The 23,929-nt window shown below is 52.7% G+C and overlaps 2 protein-coding genes across 8 annotated transcripts in view; one reads left to right on the forward strand and one right to left on the reverse strand.

Annotated features, from left to right (window-relative positions):
* The first annotated feature begins 4,513 nt into the window (after positions 1–4,513).
* The window catches only part of RASSF4 (Ras association domain family member 4), a 34,984-nt gene continuing 15,568 nt past the window's right edge, over positions 4,514–23,929 (forward strand). For 3 of the 7 annotated variants that reach the window (XM_055092692.2, XM_055092693.2, XM_034930390.3), the window contains exons 1-2: positions 4,535–4,660; positions 14,972–16,655. In XM_055092692.2, coding sequence (XP_054948667.1) covers positions 16,425–16,655 — 231 coding nt within the window. In that variant the 5' untranslated portion in view covers positions 4,535–4,660; positions 14,972–16,424. Of the gene's footprint in view, positions 4,661–14,971; positions 16,656–23,929 lie in introns of those variants that run through there. The other 4 variants (XM_055092694.2, XM_063607660.1, XM_003816747.6 and 1 more) reach the window with 4 other exon arrangements.
* DEPP1 (DEPP autophagy regulator 1) lies at positions 22,157–23,710 on the reverse strand. The gene is made up of 2 exons (XM_003816749.6): positions 23,420–23,710; positions 22,157–22,858 (listed from the first exon to the last, which is right to left on the reverse strand). Exon 2 carries the CDS (start codon positions 22,831–22,833, stop codon positions 22,189–22,191), a length of 645 nt encoding a protein of 214 aa, XP_003816797.2. The 5' UTR covers positions 22,834–22,858; positions 23,420–23,710; the 3' UTR covers positions 22,157–22,188.

Consider the following 23,929-nt stretch of genomic DNA (forward strand, 5'->3'; position numbering starts at 1 on the left):
GGGAGGAAGGGAGAGAGAGAGGAGAAAGAAAGAAAAAGAAAGAAAGAAAGAGAAATAAAAGTCATTTGTTTTTAATTTAATATTGGATACAATGAAGGGGGAAAAAATCACATGAAGCCATCCATAAGAGGCCTTAAGGAATCAATCAGATCGATCAGAAATTAATTCAAAATCCCACTTACTGTCTTAAGAGAATGGCTTGAAAATGGTTCTCATTATTAATATCATTTACATCAAGATATATAAACCTATTTTTCAGGACTCAAAAATCTAAATTACATCTCAACAACATGTGATTGTACCCAGGCATTTCCCCCTGGGAGCACCAAAGGGAAGAAGGTAATTTTTCGGTCTTTTGGATGCTGTGCCCTGGTGCCAAGATGCCTCAAGCCAAAACCACACAGAGCAGCCTGCCTGACAGATGGGCCCAGTCGCCTTTATCAAGCTCTTAGGCTCTTATGAGCTTCCCTACTTGCGAATTAAACATAAATTTATCCTTTGCGGCTCTTTCATAAAATCATTGGCTCATGAGTGTTTCCATTTGTCTTTTTACGAATCTTATAAGTCAGTCCAAACTGTTTGCAGAATAACAGCATTTCCTAAGTCTTTCTGAGGTAGGAAGGCCACAAAGAATGCAATTGCCCAAGATGAACAGGATGCCCTGCTCACTTAATGGACTCCCAAAGGCCTCCTTTACTGGGGCGGCGCCCTGGAGCAAGGAGTCTTGCAGGAACTTCTGTGTGGCCTTGGCTCCCCTGAGACCCAGTGTGTTCCATTAGAGGTAGATGTTGTTTTTCCCTCACTCCTGGGTGGTACAGACACCACCACAGTGGGCCATCAGGCACAAACCTGGACTCTACCACTATCTGCACATGTCATTTGGAGGGGGAACTCAGCCTCCCTGAGTCTGTTTCCTTACCTGAATCTGGCAAAAAGAAAAAAAAAAATCAATCATACATCAGATATTGATTAAACACTGTGACAATCCAGACAGAATCAGTTTTTAAGGAAACATAGTGTCTCTTCCTCTAGGAGCTCATGATAAAGACTGGAATATACAGCATGCCAGAGTGGTATGCGTGGGTCAGGGACGGGCATTTTACAGAGGGCCCAGGGACGACCTTAAAAAGGAGGTGATTTGTGATTAAAGACCTGAAGCAGGGGAAGGAGGGAGCGCTGTGGACATCTGGGGAAAGAGCCCTCCAAGGGAAGGAATGACCCTGACAGGAACAGGCTGGGTGTGTGGGAGAAACAGTGTGATCAGAGCAGGGAGAAGGAGAGGCAGTAGGAGGAGATGAGGTCAGAGAGACAATTAGGGGACAAGATCATCTAGGGAAGGGGTTGGCACACTATAGCCCTGCCATCCATTTTTTAAAATAGTTTTATGAGAACCACAACCACGTCCTTTGGTTTACATATTGTATATGGCTACTTTCAAACTACCCCAGTAGTGGTGAGTAGTTGTGACACGGACCATTTAGCCCACAAAGCCTAAAATATTTACTATCCAGCCCTGTACAGAAAAGGTTTACCAACCTCTGCCTTGAAGAAATAGGGGCTAATTTTTCTCCATGGTAGGGAGTCTGGAGTAGGCAGTGCAGGGTTGGTGCAGAAGCTCCATGATGTTAAGAAGGATCCAGACACCTTTGATCTTTATGCTCTGCCAGCCTCAGCATGCAGACATGTTGCTTTATGATCTCAACATGGCTGCCAATGCTCCAGACATTACACATCATGTCCTCATTTGAGACAGGCAGGCAGGAGAGACATCTGTTCTTTCTACCAGAAAAGCAAAAGTTATCTTCACCATCCCTCAGATCTCTCCTCCCCCAGGACACCTTCCCCCGTCTCTGCGTCCAGAAGTAGGTCATATGGCCACTTCTAGCTTCACTGAAAAAAAGCTATGAAAAGGATTGTCAAGACTTAGACAGCTGTTTTGTTTTTTTTAACTGTAACCCACAGTAAGAAGCACACATAACTGAAACATAAACAATGCAAACAAAAAGTTCCACAAAACACAACTTATATTTACTATTTGTGCTGTACACTGGTATTTTCCCTTGCATTTTTGAAGTACTAGTCACATCATCAACTAAATTAATTTCATGACCCACTATTGGGTTGTAAGTAGAGTATGAAAAATACAAGTGAGCATGAGCCATAACTAGGGGCTGGCATGTTGCTGCTACAGACAAGTGGGTATTTCTCTCTCCTTTCCTTCCCTCCCTCCCTCTCTCTTTCCTCTCTTCCCCCTTCCCTCTTTCCTCCCTCCCTCCTTCCTTCCCTCCTTTCCTTCCTTCCTTCCCTCCTTTCCTTCTTTCCTTCCTTCCTTCCGTCCTTCCTTCCTTCCTCCCTCCCTCTTTCCCTTTCTTCCTTCCTTCCTTCCTTTTTGTCCTTTTCCTTCTTTCCTATCTCTCTTTCTTTTTTCCAAAGAAGGAAATGGACATTGGCTGGCAAGCAACAGTATCTGCAGCCTCCACCATAAGTGAGCTGGAGACCACACCCAGTTCTACTGAACCCTGAAAGAAAAGGTGACCCCTCCTTCTGAGGGGTCTGACAATGGACCCTCCCCTTCTGAGGGGAGGATGCTGACAATGGACACCTGTGTCTGATGTAAAATGCAAGCACTCACAGCCATAAAAGAGAATAAAATCGTGTCCTTTGCAGCAGGATGGATGCGGCTGGATGCCATTATCCTAAGCGAACTAATGCAGAAATAGAAAAGCAAACACCACATGTTCTCACTTACAAGCAAAAGAGCTAAATATCGGGTTCACCTAGACATAAAGATAAAAACAATAGACACTGGGGACTTCAAAAGTGGGAGGGAGACAGCGGGGCGAGGGGTGAAAAACTTCCTATTGGGTACTATGCTCACCATCTGGGTGACAGGATCAATCCCAAACCTCAGTACCACACAATGTACAATTGTAACAAACCTGCACATGTATCCCCTAAATTTAAAATAAAAATGGAAATTTTAAAAAATGCAAGCAGTAACACCAACTGCCCAGGAGTGCTGGGGGAATTGCATGGGATCCCCAATGTAAAGCACTAGCATAGTGTCTGAGCCCGCAATGGGTGCACAGGACACATGGGGTTGCTGTCCCAAACCCAGTCCTCACTCAGAGCCAGTCATGGCCCTGTGAACAGCATTAATTAGGTCAGAGAGAATGATTCACACTCGAGTTCCGGAGAGCCCAGGGAAACTGTTATGTCACCCTGGTGCTATGTTTATTTCTCCTATCAGGAGTGATTAAATTCTTAGGATCTCATGCTCAGAGGTTGACAGTTATATTGAATTTTACCCACTTTTAAAAAACCTTTGGAAGCACCCAATTATTTGTCTCAGCTTTGATGAGGGCTGTGGAAGAGCAAATGTATCATGACAAGTCACCAACCACAGGGAGCCTCAGAGCTGTCAAAAGATGGGCCATTCTCCAAAAATTCAAGCAAACGCAGAAACGGGAGGGCCCCTGGACTGGGTATCTTCAGTCCTGTCACTTTTTGCAGGTGGGGGTTGCAACATAAGTCATACAGCAGCCATACAAGCATTAGCACAGCCCCTCTAAGTCGAAGTTCAGGGACCCATGAGACTCAAATCCCAGGCTGATTTTGGTGCATATGGCCACCTGCACTTTCTAGAAGATCCATATCAGATTCTAAAATGGCCATGAGACCCTAAAAATATTAGGAAACGCACACTGAATGAAACTAAAATGATTTATGTTAGGGGTGGGAGAGAACAGGTCCAGAGGTCAGAGCTGGGAATCGTGAGGTAAAGCAGAAATTGCAAATGTTTTCCATCAACCCCATCCCCCGCCTTGACACCCCCACACCCCAGAAACACTGAACTGTTCCCAGTTCCCCAAATGGCTTGTGGTTTTCTGTCCTCTCTGCCTCCGTGCTGGCAAATATTCGTCCAGGAGGCAGTGACTGGGAGAGAAAGACTAACTTCTTATTCACCAGATCGGATTTCTTAAACGATAAGGAGTTCTAAGAGGCCATGCCAAGCAAACGGCCAGACTGTACAAAGGTGCCCCTTGAGCAATAAATAGCAAATGCTCTGGGCTTTACTGATAAGCCTCCCCAGACTCCAAGCCCCACCAGGCATGCAGACAAGTTCCTGCAGTGATTGCAGCGCCTGCGCAGCGGCCCTTGTTGGAAGTCCAGGAGTCCGCGCTACCCCGCAAAGTCCCTGGCCGCTGCCCGCACACCGAACCTCTCGGGGCTGAGTCGGGCTGCTTTCTCCGCGCGTCCCGGGGCGCCCTCGGGAACTCGGGAGCGCGCGGCGAGCTGAACAATGGCCTGGGGACACCTGGCAGGTCGCAGGCCCCAAATCTTCCCCGCCGCCCCTAGGGCACCGCCCTGCACCCGGACCCTACCGGCGTTCCCAGAGCGGGGCGGACGGGGCGGTGCCATTGGCCGGTGCCGAGTGAGGGGCGTGCTCGGGGCGGGACGGAGAGACCCGGGCGGCACCTTTGGTCGTGCTGGGCGAGAGGCGGGGAGCGGGGCGGGGCGAGGGGCGAGGGGCCGGGCGAGGGGCGGGCCTGGCCCCGAGCAGCTGAAGCCTGGGGTCAGCAGGCGCTGCGGGTGCAGCTCCGGTGCAAGCGAGGACAAGACACATGCAGTGGCTTCTGGACTGCGCGATGACTGGACGGTGAGTGATGAACGAGCAGGAGAGTGCTTGGGCGTCCATGGAGCATCCCCTCCGACCCAGGACTGCCACCAGGCAGGGACGCTGAAGCCTGGGCACTTGTGCCCTTCGGCCGCAGCGCGCAGGGTCCCTCCCCCGCCAGCCTGGCGCATTGCGGGCCTCGGGCTCATTGCTGAAAGTGGGCACTGCGCCTGGCACCTCTGTTAAGCACTTTAGGGGCTACAACCTGAGCACGACAGATGAGCCCGGCCACTGGCTACACCTTTTTTGTTCACCTTGTCCTTAACCAGTTTCCTAGAAGCACTGATCCTAGAGTTGGGGAGAGAGCCTAGAGGCCTCTGGCACAACTCTGATTTCACTGATGGAAATCGAACGCCAAGATAATAGCAGCAGGCGGGGGGGCGTCTGTCTCACAATCGCTGTCTGTAGAGGGCTTGCCTTGCTCTGGGCCAAATGCTTTAACACGATATGCCTCTTACTCCTCACAGCAAGTGAGAGTCCTACTTTCGTTATCCCGTTTTCAGATGTGAAAACTGAGGCTTAAAGAGTTATAAAATTGTCCACCTTTACCGGATGAGTTGGTGATGGAGCCAGGATTTGAACCTAGGGCTTGTTGTGCCCCTGAGTCTCTTGCTCTTCACCCTTAGTCTCCGAAGGTCAGCCTGCCTGCTGCCCTGCTCTTCTGGGCTCCTGACTCCGGTCCCATCCTGCACTTCCCACTTCCAAAACATGCCTCAGTGTTTTCATTAACCTGGCACGGTGGAGGGAGGGAGGCCTCCTCTCACACCAGAATCAGTGCCCAGGCCAGGGCCAGCACTTTCTTAAAACACAGTAAGGACAGCTTCAGGAGCCCCATTTCACATAGGAATTAAATAAGGTCGCACAGCAAATAAGGGCTGGGCTTCTGGAATTTGAACCCAAGCAGGTTAGACTCCAAAGCTATGCTTTGCACTCACAGAGGAGCCCCTCGCTGGCTTTGCTGTAGTTTAACTGCTCACAGTACTAAGGTGTCAATCAGAATTTGTTGCCAGAAACCATTTTTTTTTAAGTTAGAAGTGAATTGGTGAAGTAACAGGTAAATGTAGACCGTCCTGCCTTCTGTTCCTCTGTGTGGTTCCTTAGCTACTGCTGCCAGGACAGCAGGTTAGGGGAGAAGACAGGAAGGGAGAGGGTCAGAGGAGAAAGAGGAAGGGAGGGAAGAGGAGAGATGAAACTCATTAAACTTAGGTTAAAAAAATGCTGGCCGGAAATTGTCATGGGCTGTTTCAGCACTTTGTCAGTGTATGTGAAGGCTGTTGTCATTAGTTCTAGCCATAATTCTCTCAGTGTGTAGTGCTGGTGATTTGACAACAAAAAGGTTGATGCTACAGATTAAAGTGTCTGTCTGAAACTCAGGAGATTGGGTTGTATTTCCACCATGAAGCTCCAGTGGGTAGCCTGGAGGTCGAGAACAGAATCAAGGTCCAGGGTCGCCCTGGGTCAGGACCAAGTGGACCATGACAGATAACAAAGAACATGAACGAAACTTGGGTGTGTGTCAGAGTTCAGATTCTGGAAATGCAAAGCCTCAAAGGGGAGACCCTAACTAGGGGATCTGCCAGAAAGCCCTCTGCCCTGGGTCCCTGGGGTCTGGGGCCTGGTTTCAGGTGTCAGCTCAGACTCTCTCCTCATTCATGGCCACTCCTGCAGGCAGGCCTCACATTCCTATCTCTGGGGCTCCACAGTCTCTCCAGAGCCCCCAACTCCCAGTGTCAATAAGAATAGTAATGGGAGCCTCTTTTCATTATGGGTGAGCCCAACACAAGGCCCATCTTACAGGTCTCCTCATTCGTCTTCACAGAAGTCATCGAGGATTATAGTTATTTAATTGATGAGGAGCCCAAGGTTCAGAGAGGGAACTGGACTTGCTTAAGGTAACACAGCCAGGCAGTCACAGAGCAGAGCTTTAAACCCAGAGCCTTGCAAAGGCTAGGTGGTTATTCTCTCACAGAGTATGTTTGGGGAAATTGTTTTAAAATAAAGAAAATCAAATAAGAAGTGGCTGCACTTCCTAAAGCTTCAACAGTTTTCTTATTTTTGTAAAAGAGAAACTTGTAGTTCCCGGGGTCTCCTTTTCTGGCTATCCCACCTTCTTCCCTAGGATATACTGTTGAGGAAGAGGCCCGGAACCCCCTCCCTTTGCCCTGCCTGACCTTGGGAAGCAGGGGTGGGGTGTCATTGAGCCCCATAGCTGCAGTGCTGGGAAGAGCCCTGAAGACTCTCTATCAGCTGCCACAACAGCTCTGGCTAAACTGATGCCCAAGAGACAGCGCAACACGCTAGGATCACAGGCCAAGTTAATGCCACAGCAAAACTCACATGCAAGGCTCTACAACGTTCCTCTGCCTCCTCTTTCTTGCTGTGACAGGTTTCAGCAGAGATTCTAAACCTCGGATCTGGGGATCTGGGAGTACATGGACAAGAGCTGTCTCATCCCCCTGCAGTGATATGCAAATTGTGTGTGTGTTTGCACGTGGATGCAGATTGCAACAACATGCACATACATGCATTTTCTGGGGACAGTGCACTAAGCTTTCAAGAGACTCCAAAGGACTCTATGACCCAAAAGATTCTGAGACCCTTTTGTCTCACAGGGCCCTTATGTCCCCAGCAGTGACATGTGGCACACAGGCCTGGGGCAGTGGACAGCACAGGTGAGGGCAGCCGTAGAAAGCCTCCAGAGCAGCCCTGCAGCAGCAGGCACCCAGAGGGGTCTGCCGCTCTGCATTGCACTCCCAGCCCCAGGCAATCGGGATATTGGACAGTGCCCATTTTGAGCACGTTTGGCCCGAAAACCATAGCTAAGAAGATCTTTGTTTCTGTGGATCTTCTCTTCCATAGGCTAGAGGTGAGCCTGGTTGGTGGGGAAGTTGAGGAGTGGTTCAGGGGGTTCCAGGAGCAGAGAATGTATGTTTAAGGTGTAAGGGGGGAGCAGGAAGACTGGAAATGGTTTTCTTGTCCCAAATTGCTTTGCCTTGAAACAAGGGCAGAAGCCAGAAGTCTTGCCCACTGGGAAGGCTGGTCTGTGATCTATATGGGTGCTCAGGGCCAGGCTCTCAGAGGAAGGGGAGCTGTATCAGGGAGGCCTGGATGCTGGACTGGACTCAGAGAGACCTGTCAGTGAGAGGCCAGAACCGCAGCGGGGAGTAAAGGTGAGCTGGGCCTGTGTGGTCAGTCCAGGGCAAGGCGGGAGTGGAGGTGGAGGGGAGCTCTGTGCCCGCCTCTCCTGGACTCCCCTGGTCTCCATCACCTCCACCTGGACAGTGCAGAGTCTTCTGGGGCAGGGAGGAGTGAGTTGAGCCAGAGGGATGATGGTGGGAGTGGAGAGGAGGGGTCTGGTGATTAGAACTGGGCAGCAGGAGGGGACAGCAGTGTGGAAGGAGGTGGGAGCAGCAGCTGCTGAGTCGCCGCCTGCCATCTACAACCAGACAGCTGGCTCTCACCACAAAAATGCTTGGCTGAGGGTACCCCCTCAGAGGCACCTGGTGTCGGCAGATGCTGCAACTTCTTCCCTGGCCAGGCTCCTGCCATTTGCTGGCGAACAGGTGCTGGGAGGGGCCTTTTAAAGGTTCATTGTCCTCTGTGCCCTGCTGCCGTTGTGGCTGGCAATTCGAATGTGGTAGCCACGGACTGCAGCCAGGAACTTAGTCCCCCCAGGAATGCCATCAGCGTGGCCTGCACCTGCTCTGTGGCCTGCACTTGCTGTCCTCCACCAGCGGGAGCAGCTCAGGCTCCCAGCTGTGCCACATACACTTGTCCTCCTTTCTTTTGCTTCCCAGGTCACTTTCTTTATGACCTATTTGATTTAAATCACGCTGAAATAAGAAAATAAAAATCACAATTTCAGGAAATGTGAAAACAGAGGTAACCAAGCTCTCAGACTTCACAGATATGCTTAGAACATTTTAATTTGGATGCCTGTACGTTTTCCCTTTTGCCAAGTGAGGACACCACATCTGTGTTGGCCATGTTTTATGTAAGAAGGGACACTGTCAGACGGAAAAGCAGGCAGCACAGTCTTAAAATAAAAGGCTTTCAAGTGGACTCAATTTCGTGTCACGAAAGCCTCACTTCACTCGGCATCTTCTGTTCCTTTTGCCACTGGCCTGTAGGAATTGGGCCCCGGGGGTGACTGAAAGAATCACAGTCACCTTCTTCTGTAATAACTTTCCCCACAAACACAAAAAAGGAAAGACGGCCCATGCCTAGCAGCTCTAAAGCCCTCGGCGGCCTTTGTCCCTCAGTAGTGACAGCAGACTGTCTCTCTCTGCACGGCTGGCAGAGCAGCTGCTGAAGTGGAAAGGGAGAACAACTCACTGCTTGTTCACTGGGACAGGTAGCCATGGCTGGCATGCCGCCTAGGGGGCCTCCTCTGGGGTACAGACAGCCCTGGCTGCAGCTGATCACTCTGGTTGGGGACAGAGTGTCCTCCAGTCTGGGAAACAGGCGTGGAGGCCTGAGCTATGTCCTGGGACCTGGGGGAGGGGAACGGGCCCAGAAAAAGAAAGCTGTACTTTCCCAGCAGAATGGCACGGCTGGGGGGAGGGGAGAGCCTGCTGGCTGACTTGGCCTGTCCAACTGCATCTGTCACTCTGTGGTTTTTTGAGCCTGAGCCTGGGTGGCAGGCCAGCCCCAGCCCATCCTCTTCTGACTCCTGCTGCCACCCATGCAGCCTCGCTTTAATCCATTTGTGTATTGGGCTTCTACCTAGGATCTAATTTCAAGATAAGGTTGTGCTGTTTATAAAAGACTGAAAAATACTCCAGCAGAGATTCTCAAAGGCCCCACCCAGTGCACTTGGAGATTCAATGCAAAAGGCTGTTCTAGGAAAATGCTCCAAATAGAGAGATGGCTCCCTTTCCTCTCCTGTTGGGTGTGCGTGTTCCCCCTTGCAGATTGCTGCTGCCACAGCTGTCTTTCAGACACCCCTTAGGTACTCATGCAGTTTCCTGTAGATGTGATGTCAAAACGAATGAAATTCATCAAAATGAATGAAAGTCTGGTAAAGGGGATAGGGCGCAAGCACAGTGTTGAGATCTGCAGTGGAATTCTGTGAGTGATCCTGGAGCTCAGGAAAAACAGGTCTTCTTGCGGTGTTGGGTCTGAGAACCAGAGAGACCAAGTGACTTTTGTGGGAGCCATAGGCTCTTGGCCCCTTAAAGTTTCACTAAAAATCACAGACATGAGGCAGATTGATTAATAGGAGAAAAGTCATACACATGTACTTAAGGTGCATGCATGGGAGCCTTCAGAATGATGGTCCAGCTTCCCAGTGAGTAACAGAGACTTATATACCATTTTGAGGTTACAGAAAGAATGGGGCTTAGATTCTGGTGAAACAGGCTATGGAAGGAGGAGAGGCTTGGCTAGTGAAAGTGACCTTGTTATGTAGATGAAGCCTCCCTCAAAGAGACTTTTAAAGGTGTGGATTCTCAGTCTCTCCTGGATGTGGGGAAAGATCTGGAAAGGGGAGGGGGCCTGGCTGCATTAATGGAGATTCTCTACAGATGCAAATTTTCCCACTGAAGACACTCTGCTAGCCACTTCTTTCAGGATGGGCAAGTGGCAGCCATTTAAGAATACGTCAAAGAAATATATGTTGGGGATAAAATATTTTCATCTCCTTCCCTTGCTTAGGGCCATGAAGCTCATGAGTGCTGGAGGACACAGAAATGTGTGCCTCTCTCAAAGGAGAGACTCTCTTTGTGTGGAGCCAAGGTTCCCACCCTGTAAGGCTCAGGACCCAGCCCAGCAAGCTGGAAAAACCTTCCTTTGCTGCAGTGGGCCCTGAGCCACCTCCCTTAGCTTTGCTCGCTGACCCCCCTGCCCTCCCCTGGGATGGTGTGCCCCGTTCTCTGCCCCAGCTGTTTACCCTACAAGCCCACCTTGCCCTTTATCCCTTCACTTTGCCATCTGCAGCCTAGGACTCTCCTTTACTTTCCTCCTGGTCTGTCTCCTCTGAGCAGCCGCCCCCAGCTGGTGCCATTCAGTCATGGCCGGAGACACTCAACACGTTGGTTGTGTCCTATAAATAAGCAGGCGTGCAGGGGAAAAGCACTCCTGAAGGCCAGTGAGGGAGAACCATGCTTTTCAAGTAGTATTACCCAGAGCTCTAGAAGATGAAGCTCTCTGCCACCACCACCTCACTGTCAACCACGGCAATCCCCTTTAATCTGTTTTGCATACATTTTCTATTTGAACAAAGAGTTCCACAGTTAAGAAAATTTCAAACCCATTGGAGGTCAATATTCTTGTTGTACAGATGGGAAAATTAAGGCCCAGAGAGGAGAAGGCATGCAACGAAGCACCCCAGAGCTCTTTAGGAAGCATTTTCTATGAATAAGTAACCACTGCCTGACTTATGGGAAATTCCACTTCTAAGTGTTCCTACTACATATGGCAAAATGAACTTCTTCCCCACACGCTATAGGAGACCGGAAGTAAATGTAAATCATGCCGTGTCGTGAATCAGAAGTCACAAACTGGAGCCTCACTGTCCAGTGGACTAGGAGAGGTCCCCAAACACTGGTGGGACTTCGACCCCAGCTGATGTCCAGGCTCTTGACTCCTTGAATTCCTTCCCATATGAGTCAGAAAATAGTGAAAGTACACACTCAAGAAGGGAGAGTGTGCAAGGGGGTTGGGAGCTGCTTCCTTTATGGGTTTCTTTAACCAAGGGGTGCAATATCCAAGAAGATTCCTGGAAAAAGGTGGAACTTTCTTGAAACAGTGGTGCCACCCATTTTTACATGAAATATGGGTGTTCTGGAACTGTCATGGTGCCTGTGGGTGTGTAATTTAGCATCTCAGAGAGTTGCCTGGTTAATGAGCGTATAGTGAGGTCCTAGAAGAAACCTAGGTCGAATCCAGCACCATGTTGGTTTCAGTTGGTCTTAGCCAGCTTGGCCCACACTCTGATTTTTTTAGAGTCTTATGACCCCTAGTTTCTTATGACCCTTATTTTAACAGTTTCCTTTTGCTGGTCATGTGAAATGGCTGCCTAGAATTTTCTATTCTCCTGTGACCATCTGTATTATTCCTGTCTCACCACTAGGTGTATCTGTCTTGCAAAGATGTTTAGTTTATTTATAAACATATTTAAATATAAAATATTACATTAAATATTTGTTGTTTTGATTGGATTATGTATTGCATGAGACTTGGTCTGGGTTATGCTGCAGTAACAAATCCCTGATACACCAGTGGCTTGTCACGGCAGAGGTTTATTTCTCCCTCTCAGTCCATATCCAGTGTGGGTTGGCAGACAGTTCTGGTCCACAGTCACTCAGGGACCCAGGCTGACCATCGAGTAGCTGCACGTGGCTTGAAACACGTGGCTTTCTAGGTCACCACGGTGGAGACAGGAGAACTGGAGGGTTGTGCACGGGCTCTTAAAGCTGCTGGCCTGGAAGGGACCCACAACACTTTTGTTTGCAGCTCAGTGGTCAGAATGAGGCCCACAGCCCCAGCTAGCTGCAGAGGGCCGGGGTGGTGAGCGACCACACGGGCATTCCAGGGACAGTGCATGCCTCTGCCAGCCAGCCACCTTTCAGTAGTGAAATATAGCCCAGAAAAATCCAGATTCCTGGCTTCTTATGAAACGCCAAAAGAGTTGCCCCGTCGAAGAAGGAATGTGCCCCCCATTCCCCATGGACCCCGTGACGAATGTCCCTCAGCGGAGTCACCTCCGTGGCCATTGGAGACTTTTATATTATTTATTCCTGCTATATGTGCACAGCTTTGGAAGAATAGACTTGGAGGGAGTCTAGAAGCTTCTTGTATTTATTCAGCAATTTAACAACCATGTATGGACTTCCTGCGATGTGCCAGGCTTACGCTTGGGGCTGGAAACTAGTGGTAAAGCACCCCCCGCCCTCACCCCCACCATGCTCCCGTTCTCTTGGGAGGGAAGTCTAAACAAGAGCTGGGTTCTGCAGGGCCCAGTGGGGAAATGGGAAGAGACGATGGGGCAGAGAGGGGCTGCCCCAGCATGGACTGGGGCTTTTCTGGCAAGGGTTTCCAGGAGGAGCTAACATCAGAGGACAGGAGTAGTTCTGGGTTCTGAACAGAGAACAGCACTACAAAAGCCCTAAGGGAAAAAAAGCATAGGGCTCCTTAGGGGAGCCGTGAACTTGCTCAGTGAGCCCAGGGCTTAGAGCAGGAAGTTGGGGTGGAAGCTGGATACAGAGGAAGGCAAGAGAAAAAAACACTGCCTGTAATTTTGGGGTAAATCCAGCCCTTCCTGTAATGAGTTTGCTGAAAGCAAGACTTCGTTATGCTGAAGACCCACAGAAGCAGTGTGGGCTAAGAAACCCAGTTCCATGGCTCACCCTGGGCTGCACTAGGCTTCTGCCTTGCAAGTATATGAGGAACTACCCAGAGAGGGGGGCAGATCACTTTTTCCATGGGCAAGCGGAGGTGCCGAGGAACTGAAACTTTATGTTGAAATCCCTGTTGCCTGGCCAAGAAAAATGCAGCAATAAGTCCCCGGCTCCAGGCCTTGCTGCTGGGGGCCTGACATCTCTCCAGGCCCTGAGGTGCCTAACTCTGGAGCAAGGCAGAGGGGAGGTATGGATAGGATGATCCTGAGGTCATCAGGAAGCCCACTCCCTCAAATCCTTCCCCTTCTCCAGGCCAACTGTATTTCCCTGCCTCTTGCATCACAGGCTCATGCAGGGCTGATGCTAGCACAGAGGGCAGGTTTGTCACATTTGTGGGTGTCAAGCAAGGAGGGAGAGAGCAAACTGGACCGGTCCGAGTGAGTGCCTGAGGAGATGGGCATTCTGCAGGGATGGGCTCTGAGGACATTAATAAATACGACAGCAGGTGGAGCTGAGCTTGAGCCCCCCGCCCCCCGTGGCATTTGCACACACTCAGGTCAGGAAGACATGATGGGTTTGTGTGAACAGATGTGGGGGAGTTGTGAATGAGCAGAGCTCTGTCGTGGGCAGGATGTGCTGTGGCCCCAGGCTGTGCCCCCTCCCAATGTGTCCTAACACCCCTAGCCCTGAGCTGCAACTTGGGAGATGGAAGGTGGAGGCAAGGTCAGCACTGGAGTATGTGTGTGTGTGAGTGTGTGTCTATGAGATTGTGTGTGTTTGTGTGTATGTGTGTGTGTGTGCATGTGAGCATGTGTGTATGTGTTAAGTGTGAGTGTGTGTGTTGAGTGTGAATGTATGTGTGCATGTGATTGTGTATGTGTATGCGTGTGTTTTTGTGTGTGTGTGTGTGTGTGTGTGTATGTATGTGTGTGTGAAGCTTTACCTCCCTGCCCAGCATGTAGGAGGCCTTGATAAGAGTCCTTGGCCACATTGACATGGGGGAGAGAGAGGAACAGGAAGCTGTGCAGATGCCAACAGGATCGAGAAAGCTCTGGTGGATTTACCGTCCGTGAAAGAAACCTGGGGAGGGCAGGAGCGGCTCCTCAAACCAATCAAGGCTGTGTGTGGAAAGAGGGAATAGTATGTGTGTGGAACAGTGTGTGTGAACCGCGTGTGTGTGGATCCACTAATGATCCTGTGGGCTTGAGATTACCTTGTTGCACAGACGAGGAAAGGAAGGTTTGGGAGTTTAAGTCACTGCCCGTGATCAATATAGAGAAGGTGCTAAGAGACCAGAATCAGGGGTCCAAATGCTTGTGCTGGAACAGTGGCTTTTCTGCTTACTTGCTGGTAATCTTGGGCAAAGTGCTTAAGCTCTTGTCCCTGTCTTCTCATCTGTAAAATGGGAATATGGTGATACTCACCTCACAATATTGTTGTAGGGACTGGAGGAGATAACTCAGAGAAGATGCCAACCATTTACAGCACATAGGGAACACAGTGCCGACTAACCCACTGCCAGGACAGCCAGTGATGGGCCACTGCCTGGCTGAGTGGGAAGGCAGGAGAGAGGCCCAGGGTAGCTCTGGAGGATTGCAGGAGCAACCGAGGCAGAAGCCATTAGTCAGGCTGTCCCTGCCAAGGGAAGGGAGCATGTGATCTAAAATGCTTAGGAGATGGATCTGGATTCCTGGGGATTATGGAGAGTCTTCTGGGGTGGGCGGCTGAAAGGACCAGTGTCACTGGCTCAGCATGACCTTGCCCAACCAAGGCAGCTTGACTGACATGTGGCCATGTGGGTCTGGGCCAGACCCTTTCAGCCGCAGCCACCTTGTGCCAAGGCGGTGTGATGCCAAGGCCGACGGTGTCTGTGCCAGGGCTGCGGGTGTTGGGTGCTGCACTGGCCAGCACTCCTCTGGCTCACCTGTCTGTCCACCCTTCCTTGTCTTCCCAGCAAGTAACTTCTAGGTCTGCAGACAAGAGGAAGAGAAGATGAAGGAAGACTGTCTGCCGAGTTCTCACGTGCCCATCAATGACAGCAAGTCCATTCGGAAGTAAGCCTTGGTGTGCAGGTTGGGTGGGGGAGTCTTCACATTTGCCATCCCCCTCATCCTGGGCAGCCTTTAGGTGGAGGGGTTCTGAGCACTTGTTCAGAGATCTGATGGGGTGCCCTGGGGGACAGTGATGGGGTGCTTCTTTTTGAGCCTGTCCAATAGGGGATCCCCAAGCTACACATGACCATGGCTGGGAGGCATGGGCAATAGAAAAGAGGCTCCAGATGGCAGGCACTTTATACGAAATAGGTGTGTACAGGGCCTCATTATAACTTTTACATTGATTGCATGTTGACAAATAGTAATTTAGATATATTGAGTTCAATAAAATGTGTTATTAATGCTAATTTCACCTGTTTCATTTTCCCCTCTGTATTAGGCCATTCTTGTGTTGCTATAAAGAAATACCTGAAGCTGGGTAATTTACAAAGAAAAGAGATTTAGTTGGCTCACGGTTCTGGAGGCTTTACAAGAAGTGTGGTGCTGGCATCTGCTCGGCTTCCAGGGAGGCCTCAAGGAGCCTCCAGTCATGTTGGAAGGCGAACGGGGAGCAGGCACTTCACATGGCGAAAGCAGGAGCAAGAGAGAGGGAGTGGAGGGTGGTGCCACGCACTTTTAAATGACCAGACCTCGTGTGAACTCAGAGCAAGAGCTCACTTATCACCACGGGGATGGCCCAAGCCACTCATGAGGGATCTGCTCCCATGATCCAAACACCTCCCACCTGGCCCCACCTCCAACACTGGGAATTACAATTCCACATGAGATTTGGGTGGGGACACACATCCGAACCATATCACCTCCTAACATGTACTAGAAGATTGAAATTACCAGTGTGGCTCACATCCCACGTCTGCTGGCCCCACGGCCCCACAGAGCCCAGCTTGGGTTCAGGCAGCTGTCCAGGCCTCCCCTTCCTCCAACATTAGCCAGGGCTGTGGCTTTCCCTTCGGGAAGGGAGACAGCATTGAGGGAAAGTGGCTTACTGCAGACTTCAGGGCCTTACTCACAGGACTATCACCTTCCACTGCGCCTTTGGAAAGTCAGGGTGGGGAAGAAGCAGGCACCCCTCAGGGTGGCCCGCAGCAGCCACAGCAGGCCTTGTAGGAAGTGATATGGGGAAAAGCAAGAGGCTGTACAATGCCAAAAGCAAGTCCAGGGCATTTACTGTGAGGAAGCAACGCAGGTGGAGGGCAGGGAGGCTGCCAGGGCCTTACCTGTGATAGTGAAAGTGTCGGCACCCTGGACATCCTGGACCAGACGCAGGCCTGTCCCGTGAGTCTCGCCTCCTCCTCAGCCCTACCCCCATGCCCCCGACCAGGGCCATGTGCAAAACCATCCGGGTGCATCGCGATGGCAGTCTGGTCTCCTCTGGTTATGCCTGGCCGGCGAGAAGGGTGCTGTCACACTCCTGTTACAAATGAGGAAACAGAGGCCAGGGAAGCCAAAGGCCAGAAGCTGAGGCCCTGCCACACCCTAGGAGTACATGTGTGTCTTTCCCTTTTTAGGTCGGAGCTCTTAGGCCTGCTGAAAACCTACAACTGCTACCATGAGGGCAAGAGCTTCCAGCTGAGACACCGTGAGGTGAGCCTGTTGCTCTTGTTCATGGGGTCACCATGTACCCTGGGAGGCCCTGCCTGATACCTGTTGTTTCAGGGTAATGATGAAGACCATCCCCTTCACTCTCAGCAGTGACCTAGTTTGGACAATAAATTATATGGTCACTCTCATCACTCACCTCTGACCCTGAGCCAGGGACCAGGTTACCAGCAGCCAGGTCATCTCCCTTGCAGAGGGTCAGCGCATCCCTTCCAGAGTTCCCAGTGGCAGAAATCACCTTGGGGGTCTTCCCCCTTTCCCCTTCCCCCGAGACCTTTGTCCATGTGAACTGCTGCTGAGAACAGGTCCGTCCTCAGCCCATCACACCACTCAGCGGACAAGAGGAGTCAGTCCCTCTCTGTTCCCTGCTGGTCCCGCCACATATCTGCAGGGTCTCACCTGTGGCCCCTGGTCCCCAGTACTCTCATTTGTAAAGTGGGGTGTGGGGCTACACAGGGGCTTATAGGCTCAGATGCTCACAGCAGGCAGCGCAGGTGTGGGGAGTGGGTCTCCACTCAAGAAGTCAGCCGCCCATCAGATCAAACCATCCCTACTGTGCAGGACCGTGGGCCTGGTGCAGCCAGACCCTTTCTGATTTTTCAAAAGAGGATAGATTATCTGGAATTTCATGAGGAATTTCCCAAATCTTGAAACATCATGTGGGCTAAATACATGTCTGATGCCAAACACAGCCCTTGGGCACTGGCTGGACTCTGCAGGGCCTAGGCTTGGGGGACCACCCACTGGGCGGGGCAAGTGGAGCCCTAGTCTTGCAGTCATTCACATCCTCTGATGTTTCATGCGGGAATCTTGGTTGGGCTTTGTGGCCCTATCTTGGTCTAAAAGTACCGCCTAATGGCAAGTCTTATCGTGGTAAGGCTGTTTTTTGGGGGGTTCTGCAGTTGAGATTGGGTTGGCTCCCGGACTTTCTCTCCTCACTAGTCTTGGCTCACTAGTCCTAGTCCTCCCTCTTCAGTAACTCAGACACCCTTCTATAGCTCCCAGGCCAGAGCTAGCCCAGGCATCCAGGCAACTCTGGGCAGCTGGGGATTGCCAGACAGTGGCAGATCAGAGGGCCGGCCGGAACCTGCTGCCAGACGGCCTCAGCCAGCCCCTGAGGCGTCCCCTTGGCTGGCCAGGCCAGACGTCACACCCTTCAGGAGCTTCTGGCTCCTGGTCCAAGCTGTGCTGGGCTGCCTGTGACCACCAGGCATGGTACAAACCTCACACTCTGCCTCCTTGACCTGCCCAGGCTGCGAGGCCCCACAGCTTGCTCCCCTCCCTCTCCTGCCATCCCACCTCCTCATGCTCGCTTCTGTGACACCTGTCTCACCCTGCCTGCCCCCATCCTGCACTCCCCAGGCCAGGCACCCTGTGGGTCCCTGTGCAGAGTTGGTGGGTGACTTAAGCAGCAGGTGTAGGCCTGGAGAGAGTTGGGGTGAGTCCTCGGTCCTGAGCTCCAGTGTGCTGGGTAGAGGGAGGCATTGGGGAGAGGGTGATGGCGCCACAGGGATTTCCACCTGTGCTGTTAACACACGCCACTTCATATCTTCTGGTGGAGGCCTGGGGTGTGGTCACTGCTGTTCTTCAGCTCTGGCTGTTCAGGGATTGATCTAAATCCCAGGTGGCTCTCCACAGGTGGTCCAAGCACCAGCTGCCCTGGGAACTGGTTAGATATGCAAATTCCTACCACGCCCCTCTCCCAGCCTGCTGAACCGAAAACACTGAGTCCTCCTGTCCAAGTTTTAAGGAGCCCTCCAGGGCATTCTGGTGGAAGGTCAAGTTTGAAAACCACTAGTAAGAGCTTAGTTTTGGCACTCGGGATTCCCCAAGATAATCCCCTCTATAGGAACAGTTGTCGGGGGCAGGGGCGCGGGAGCGGGAAGCCCCAAGAGCCTCCACCCTGCGTTTGTGGTTTGTGTGTGTTGGTGTATGCTGCGGGACAGCCCACATAGAGAAGTAGGGGACTGTCGGGCTGGGAAGAGGTGTTCTTGACAGCCCTTAATGATAGAAAGTTAACCCACCAGGGGGATTTTCCTGTCCCTAACGCTGAAGAAAGTGTAAGGGTTTGACCTGGTCTCCATGGAGTCAGAAAGTACCTTTCAGGAAAATTCTGTAGCCTTAACAGCCCAGGGGGTACCGGCCTGAAGAAGTGTGTGTTTTTGCTGGGTCACAATTACCACATAAGACGAGGCTTTAGGCTGTGACACTGATAGGCACAACTGGTCCCTGGGGCACCAAGCCCCTCCAGGTCTCACTGTCACCCTGTGATGCACCCACCACGACCTCCTGGGCCACTGGGCACTTGCTGCAGGGGCAGGGCCATCCCAGGCCAGTCTCTCCTCAGGCACCACAGGCCCCAAGGGCTGGGCAGACAAGAGGTCTGCCAGAGAACCTCCAATGCACCAGGCACTTTGCCTCTCCTTTGTTTAATATAAGGTGATATAGGAATGATTATTTTCCAGGCAAAGAGATGGAGGCTCCCAGAGTTTAAGTCTCTAGTCCAAGGTCACATTGCAGTAAATGAAAGGTGCTGGCCATGGCCCCAAGCTCACAGCCACTTACAAAACAGCAATACCGTTTCCATTAGGCTTTGGAGGTCTCCACCCAGTATCAGTGAACAGGTCTCAGGGACACAGGGTGCTGTTTGTTGCCCTTGAGCCCCAAGCTAAGGGGCTCTCAGGCTGGCGAAGGGCTCACCACCCGGGGCGCGCTCCCAGAGCCGCCTGAAAGAGAACCCCCGTGTTGTCACTGCCCCTCACCCGCAGCACCGGCAGCCTTAGCAGTACGGTTTGGGGTGCCTTCTCCTCCACTGTCTCATCCCACTTCTCCGAAGGTGGGCAGGGCCACGCCCTGGGGCCAGCGTCACGCCCTGGGACCAGCGGCTCCTTGTGAGCCTTCTCCCCGCTTCCGAGGGGCTAGAGGAGGGACGCCTTCTCTGGAGGCTGAGGCGCCGACTTCCTGTATCATGAACCTCGCCTTTGAGATAATTTTGCTTGTATTACAACAAAAAGCCTGAGCAACGGGGAACAGTCTGTGCCTTTTGAAGATGGCAAAGGGCTTTAGCCAGGCTGGCTGGTATCTCAAAAGAAAAAAGGACCGCCCGGAAATGTCCTTGTGTAAACCCATGGCTCTGGACAAGCAAGTGAGCCCCAGGCTGCAGGACCTTTTCTGGGGACTGTGTGCAGGCCCCGCCCGCCTGGGGCGCGGCGCCGAGGCTCCGGGGCGCCCCCTGGTGACCGCGGGCGCGCTCCACATCCAGTCCCGCTCCTCGGCCCAGGGACCCCTCAGCAATGCGAGAAACGGAAGGGGCTTCCCCTGGTCCGGGGGCTCTGTCTCTCCCAGGGGTGCGGAAAACCAGCATCCCGCCTTGAGAGAGTTGCCCCGTCCCCTCTCCGAAGGCCTGGCGCAGACCACTGGCCCCTGGAGTGACTGGCCAGCCCCACGAACATCTGTTTTCTGGGAGCCGCAAAGCGCTTCCCAGCCTGCCCGCTCTGGGCAGGGCCTTGTGTCCCACTCACTCCCTTCTTCGCCTCCCATCCCCACCTTCCAACCCCACCCCCACTCCCCTCTCCACCTCCCACCCCCACCCCCACTTCCCTCTCCATTCCCTTCTCCAGTCCCCTCTCCACCCCCAGCCCCACTCCCCTCTCCATTCCCACCCCCACCTCCACTCCCCTCTCCACTCCCCTCTCTACTCCCCTTTCCACTCTCCCCACCCCCACCCCAGTGGCAAGTAGGAAGGAGAATGTAACTGCTCTACAAGGGCCCCACCAGGAGGCTTAGCTTGAAGGGAAAGGAATTCCCCTGGGCCTCTCTGCAGGAGCTTGGGACACTGCCAGAAGCCCCAACCACAAACCTGTATTCTACTGGGAGGGAGCGCCTTCCAAAGGTGCCATTGACCTCTTTCACACAGCTGGGTATTAGTGAGGAAGCCCGGGGATGGTCTCCTCAAACTGCCAGACCTCCCCAGATGCAGCGAGGTGGCTTCTGAGCATAGGGGAGGAGTCTGCTGACCTCATCCTAGTTGCCGGACTCTCCCTCTGACCCCGTTTCATGATGCTTTGCAGAAGGGGCTGTAGTGAGGCTGGGCCCAGCAAGCCTGGACCTCAACCCCTCTGCCTTGGTGGGTGGGCCCTCTGGATCTCTCCCGAGGATGATGATTGGCTAAAGGCTGCCCTGGCTAAAGGCTGCCCCACACGTTTGCCCAAAGTCAGGGACCTGCAGGTTTGAGACCACCACAGAGACACAGTGGGCTGTGACAGATACAAACATTTGTCTACAGTGCTCATAAATGCAGCTCCAAGTTCACATGCGCAGGTTCCCAGCCCTTGCAGGGTGTGAAGAACATTGCTGATGTCCCCATTTTATAGATAAGGAAACTGGGTAATTGCTTGTCTGAAACTTTTTCCTTTTAATATGGTTTACATTCTATCTCCCGAGAAAACACACTTAACAGAAGACAGATAAACATTTAACAAATCCAAAGCAATTAAAAATAGCCACAAAAAAAGAGAATAACCTAGACTGACAGCTCACAGAGCAAGGAGGTGGCAGAGACCTGCCCAGGTGAGCTTGGCTGTTGCCCCCAGCTCAATCTTCCTCCTCTCCTCTCTCTGTCCCTTCACCTCTGATCAGTCCCAGCCTGATTCCCGTTCCCTGATGCCTCACCTTCTTGCTGCCAGATGCCTCTAGGAACTAGGGTCCTTCAGACTCCAGATGCCCTGGCCTGGGCCTTAGGACATCTTGACTTCCCCAGTGGACAGCTGGACAGTGCCCTGCTCTCACCCACAGCTGGGACCCTGACCATGCCATGAGGCCCCTGTGTGGAAGTGGTGTAGGGGTGGGGATGGTAGCACTGTGTGGTACAGATTCTATCTTGGCCCTCATCATGGGGGAACTCTCCCAATGCCACCACAGGACGTATGAGTTGTAGCCAGCAGAGTGCCCCAGTGGTGCCAGGTGACAGTCCCCCGGAATACATTAGTGCATTTGCTAAGACTCCATGTGTTCTCTTGGGCCTCACAGAACATGGGCTTTGAGGGTGGGAGCCAAGAGGCAGACTTGGGAGTGCCCGAGGCCTTGTTCTGAAACACCTGGGGGGCTGACACCCCCACTACCCTCACACCCCTACCACCAGTTTCTCCACCAGCGATGACGGTAGCTACTCAGCCAGTGGGCTCCTATATGCGGTTACACGTCAGAATGGCCTGGGAGGCAGGTGCCAGTAATTATCCCCATATTACCCATGAGAAACTGAGGAACACAGATGTTAAGTTGCTCAAGGTGATCAGCCAGCAAGGATCAGAGCGAACGGGATTGGTAACATCTCCTCATGTGAGACAGGCTGTTTTCATATTCAGAGGGGGTCGGTCTCACTGTGAACTGCCCAAGCAGGGGCCTCTGCAGAAAAGCATTTGCCTTTCAGAGACCTGCCAGGGGCAGTGACCACCATGGAGGAGACGAGAGGAGATGCAGACCCAGCATGCTCTTTACAGAAGCCTTTATTGGGGAGGGGTCAGAGTTCATGGATCACCGGGAGGTGCGAGTAGAGTGTTCTGAGGACACTGCTGGGGTGGGGGCGGGGGCGGTGGCAGGAGGCCATGGCTTGGGCAGGCTGCCCAAAAGTCCAGCTTCTTAGGTCAGAGCTCTGCTGCCCATCCCGCAGTGGTCTTGCCAGGGAGTGCCCAGGCATCCTGGCTTCACAGAGCCTCCCTCTGGGGGCCCCCCTGGGCTTGCTACTGTCCATCTGTCTATGTGGACCCCAGAGGCCAGCAGAGGGGCCAGTCCTCCTTGGCAGGTCCCTCTGGCTTGGCTGCTTTTCCTGGGACTCCCCAAAAAGCCAGTCCAGGGGGTCCACAGCATCAGCCATGGGCAGTGTGGGCTGCTGGCCACTGAAACGTGCGGTGATGTCTCGCAGGGACACGGCAGGGCGGCCCTTCCGGCAGGCCTGGGCTGGCCTGTGGGGTGGCCTGGGTTGGCCCTGGGCCGTGGCCTTGTCCAGCACAGAGGTGGGCTGTGCCAGTCGAGATATAGACCTCACGTAGTCATCCAGGCTAGGAGAGGGTGGGGGCTCCTGCCCAGGACCCCCAGGCAGCATCTCCTCCGTGGTCTCCCGAATTGTGGGCAGATGGGCCACGGAGAGCAGAAGCCGGGACCTCATCACTCTGGCGAGAGGAGGTGGCAACCTGTTGGGAAACAGAAGCCTGGTGGTGAGGGCCTGCCATGCGTCCCACCGCCCCTCAGCGTCACCACACTCCTCTGGGGCTGCCTGTAGGAATCCGGTGCCCTGAGAGCAGTTCGAAGTCTACAGAGCCCAGACCAGAGCTCAGACTGCTGGGATCTTTCTTCCTGTTCAGGTTAAAAACCCCAAAGGCTTAAGATTTTATCATTATCGTTTCAGAATGTGCACAGATAAGAGAACCTAACCTAACAAACACTGGTCAGAGGAAGGCTGGGTTTAAAACCAGGATCGGCCACGCACTGACCTTGGGACCTTTGGCAAGGCCACCTCTCCAGGCCTCCACTTACCCATCCATAAAACAGGGTTATAAATACCCCTGGCCGGGATGTTGTAGGAAATGCCTGAAATAACCCCTGAATCCCTTTATAAATGCAAAGCCCTCTACAGACAGCCCTGGTCTCTAACCCACAGGGAGGCTGTGCAAGTTCAGGCTGGGAATTGCCCTCAAAAATAAACAAAGCCCTTGTGTTTTGTCTCAAACCCAAGGGCAGCTGCTCTCTCTTACCTGGAGCTGAGGAGGTCTGGGGGTGGCAGGAGAATGGATGAGCAGGGACAGTCCAGTCCAAAGAAAGCCCCTGGGAAGCTTGGGGGCCGAAGGGTGGAGGGTCCAGCAGGGGGTCCAGCGTGGGGTCGCTGGGAGGAGGACAGTGCACTGAGTCTCACAGTCCACCATAGCAGGCTCTTCCCCGAGCAGTGTGAAGAACCTTGGCAGGCAAGCTGCTTTTATACCTTCCCAGCAGCTATCCATCACTGTCACGAGGGCCAAAAATAGCCTGCTCAGGAAGGCTGTCTTAGGAAAACAGCTTGGTGGGCGGGGCCTGGCCCAGCTGCCAGCTTGGAGGTGTTTTTCTGCCTGTAGGAGGCTGGGGAATGTTTACGCTGCAGGGCAGGAAAGGGGTGGGTTCACTGCTGGTCAAGTAGGGGCACTGGGAGAGGGAGGGGTTCCACTGGGCCCTCACAGGTAGCCCCAGGGCCACCCCTGCCCCAAAGCTTGTTTCCCACTCTGTATTACACC

This window comes from Pan paniscus, chromosome 8 (genome assembly GCF_029289425.2).
Source record: "Pan paniscus chromosome 8, NHGRI_mPanPan1-v2.0_pri, whole genome shotgun sequence".
Taxonomy (NCBI): Eukaryota; Metazoa; Chordata; class Mammalia; order Primates; family Hominidae; genus Pan; species Pan paniscus.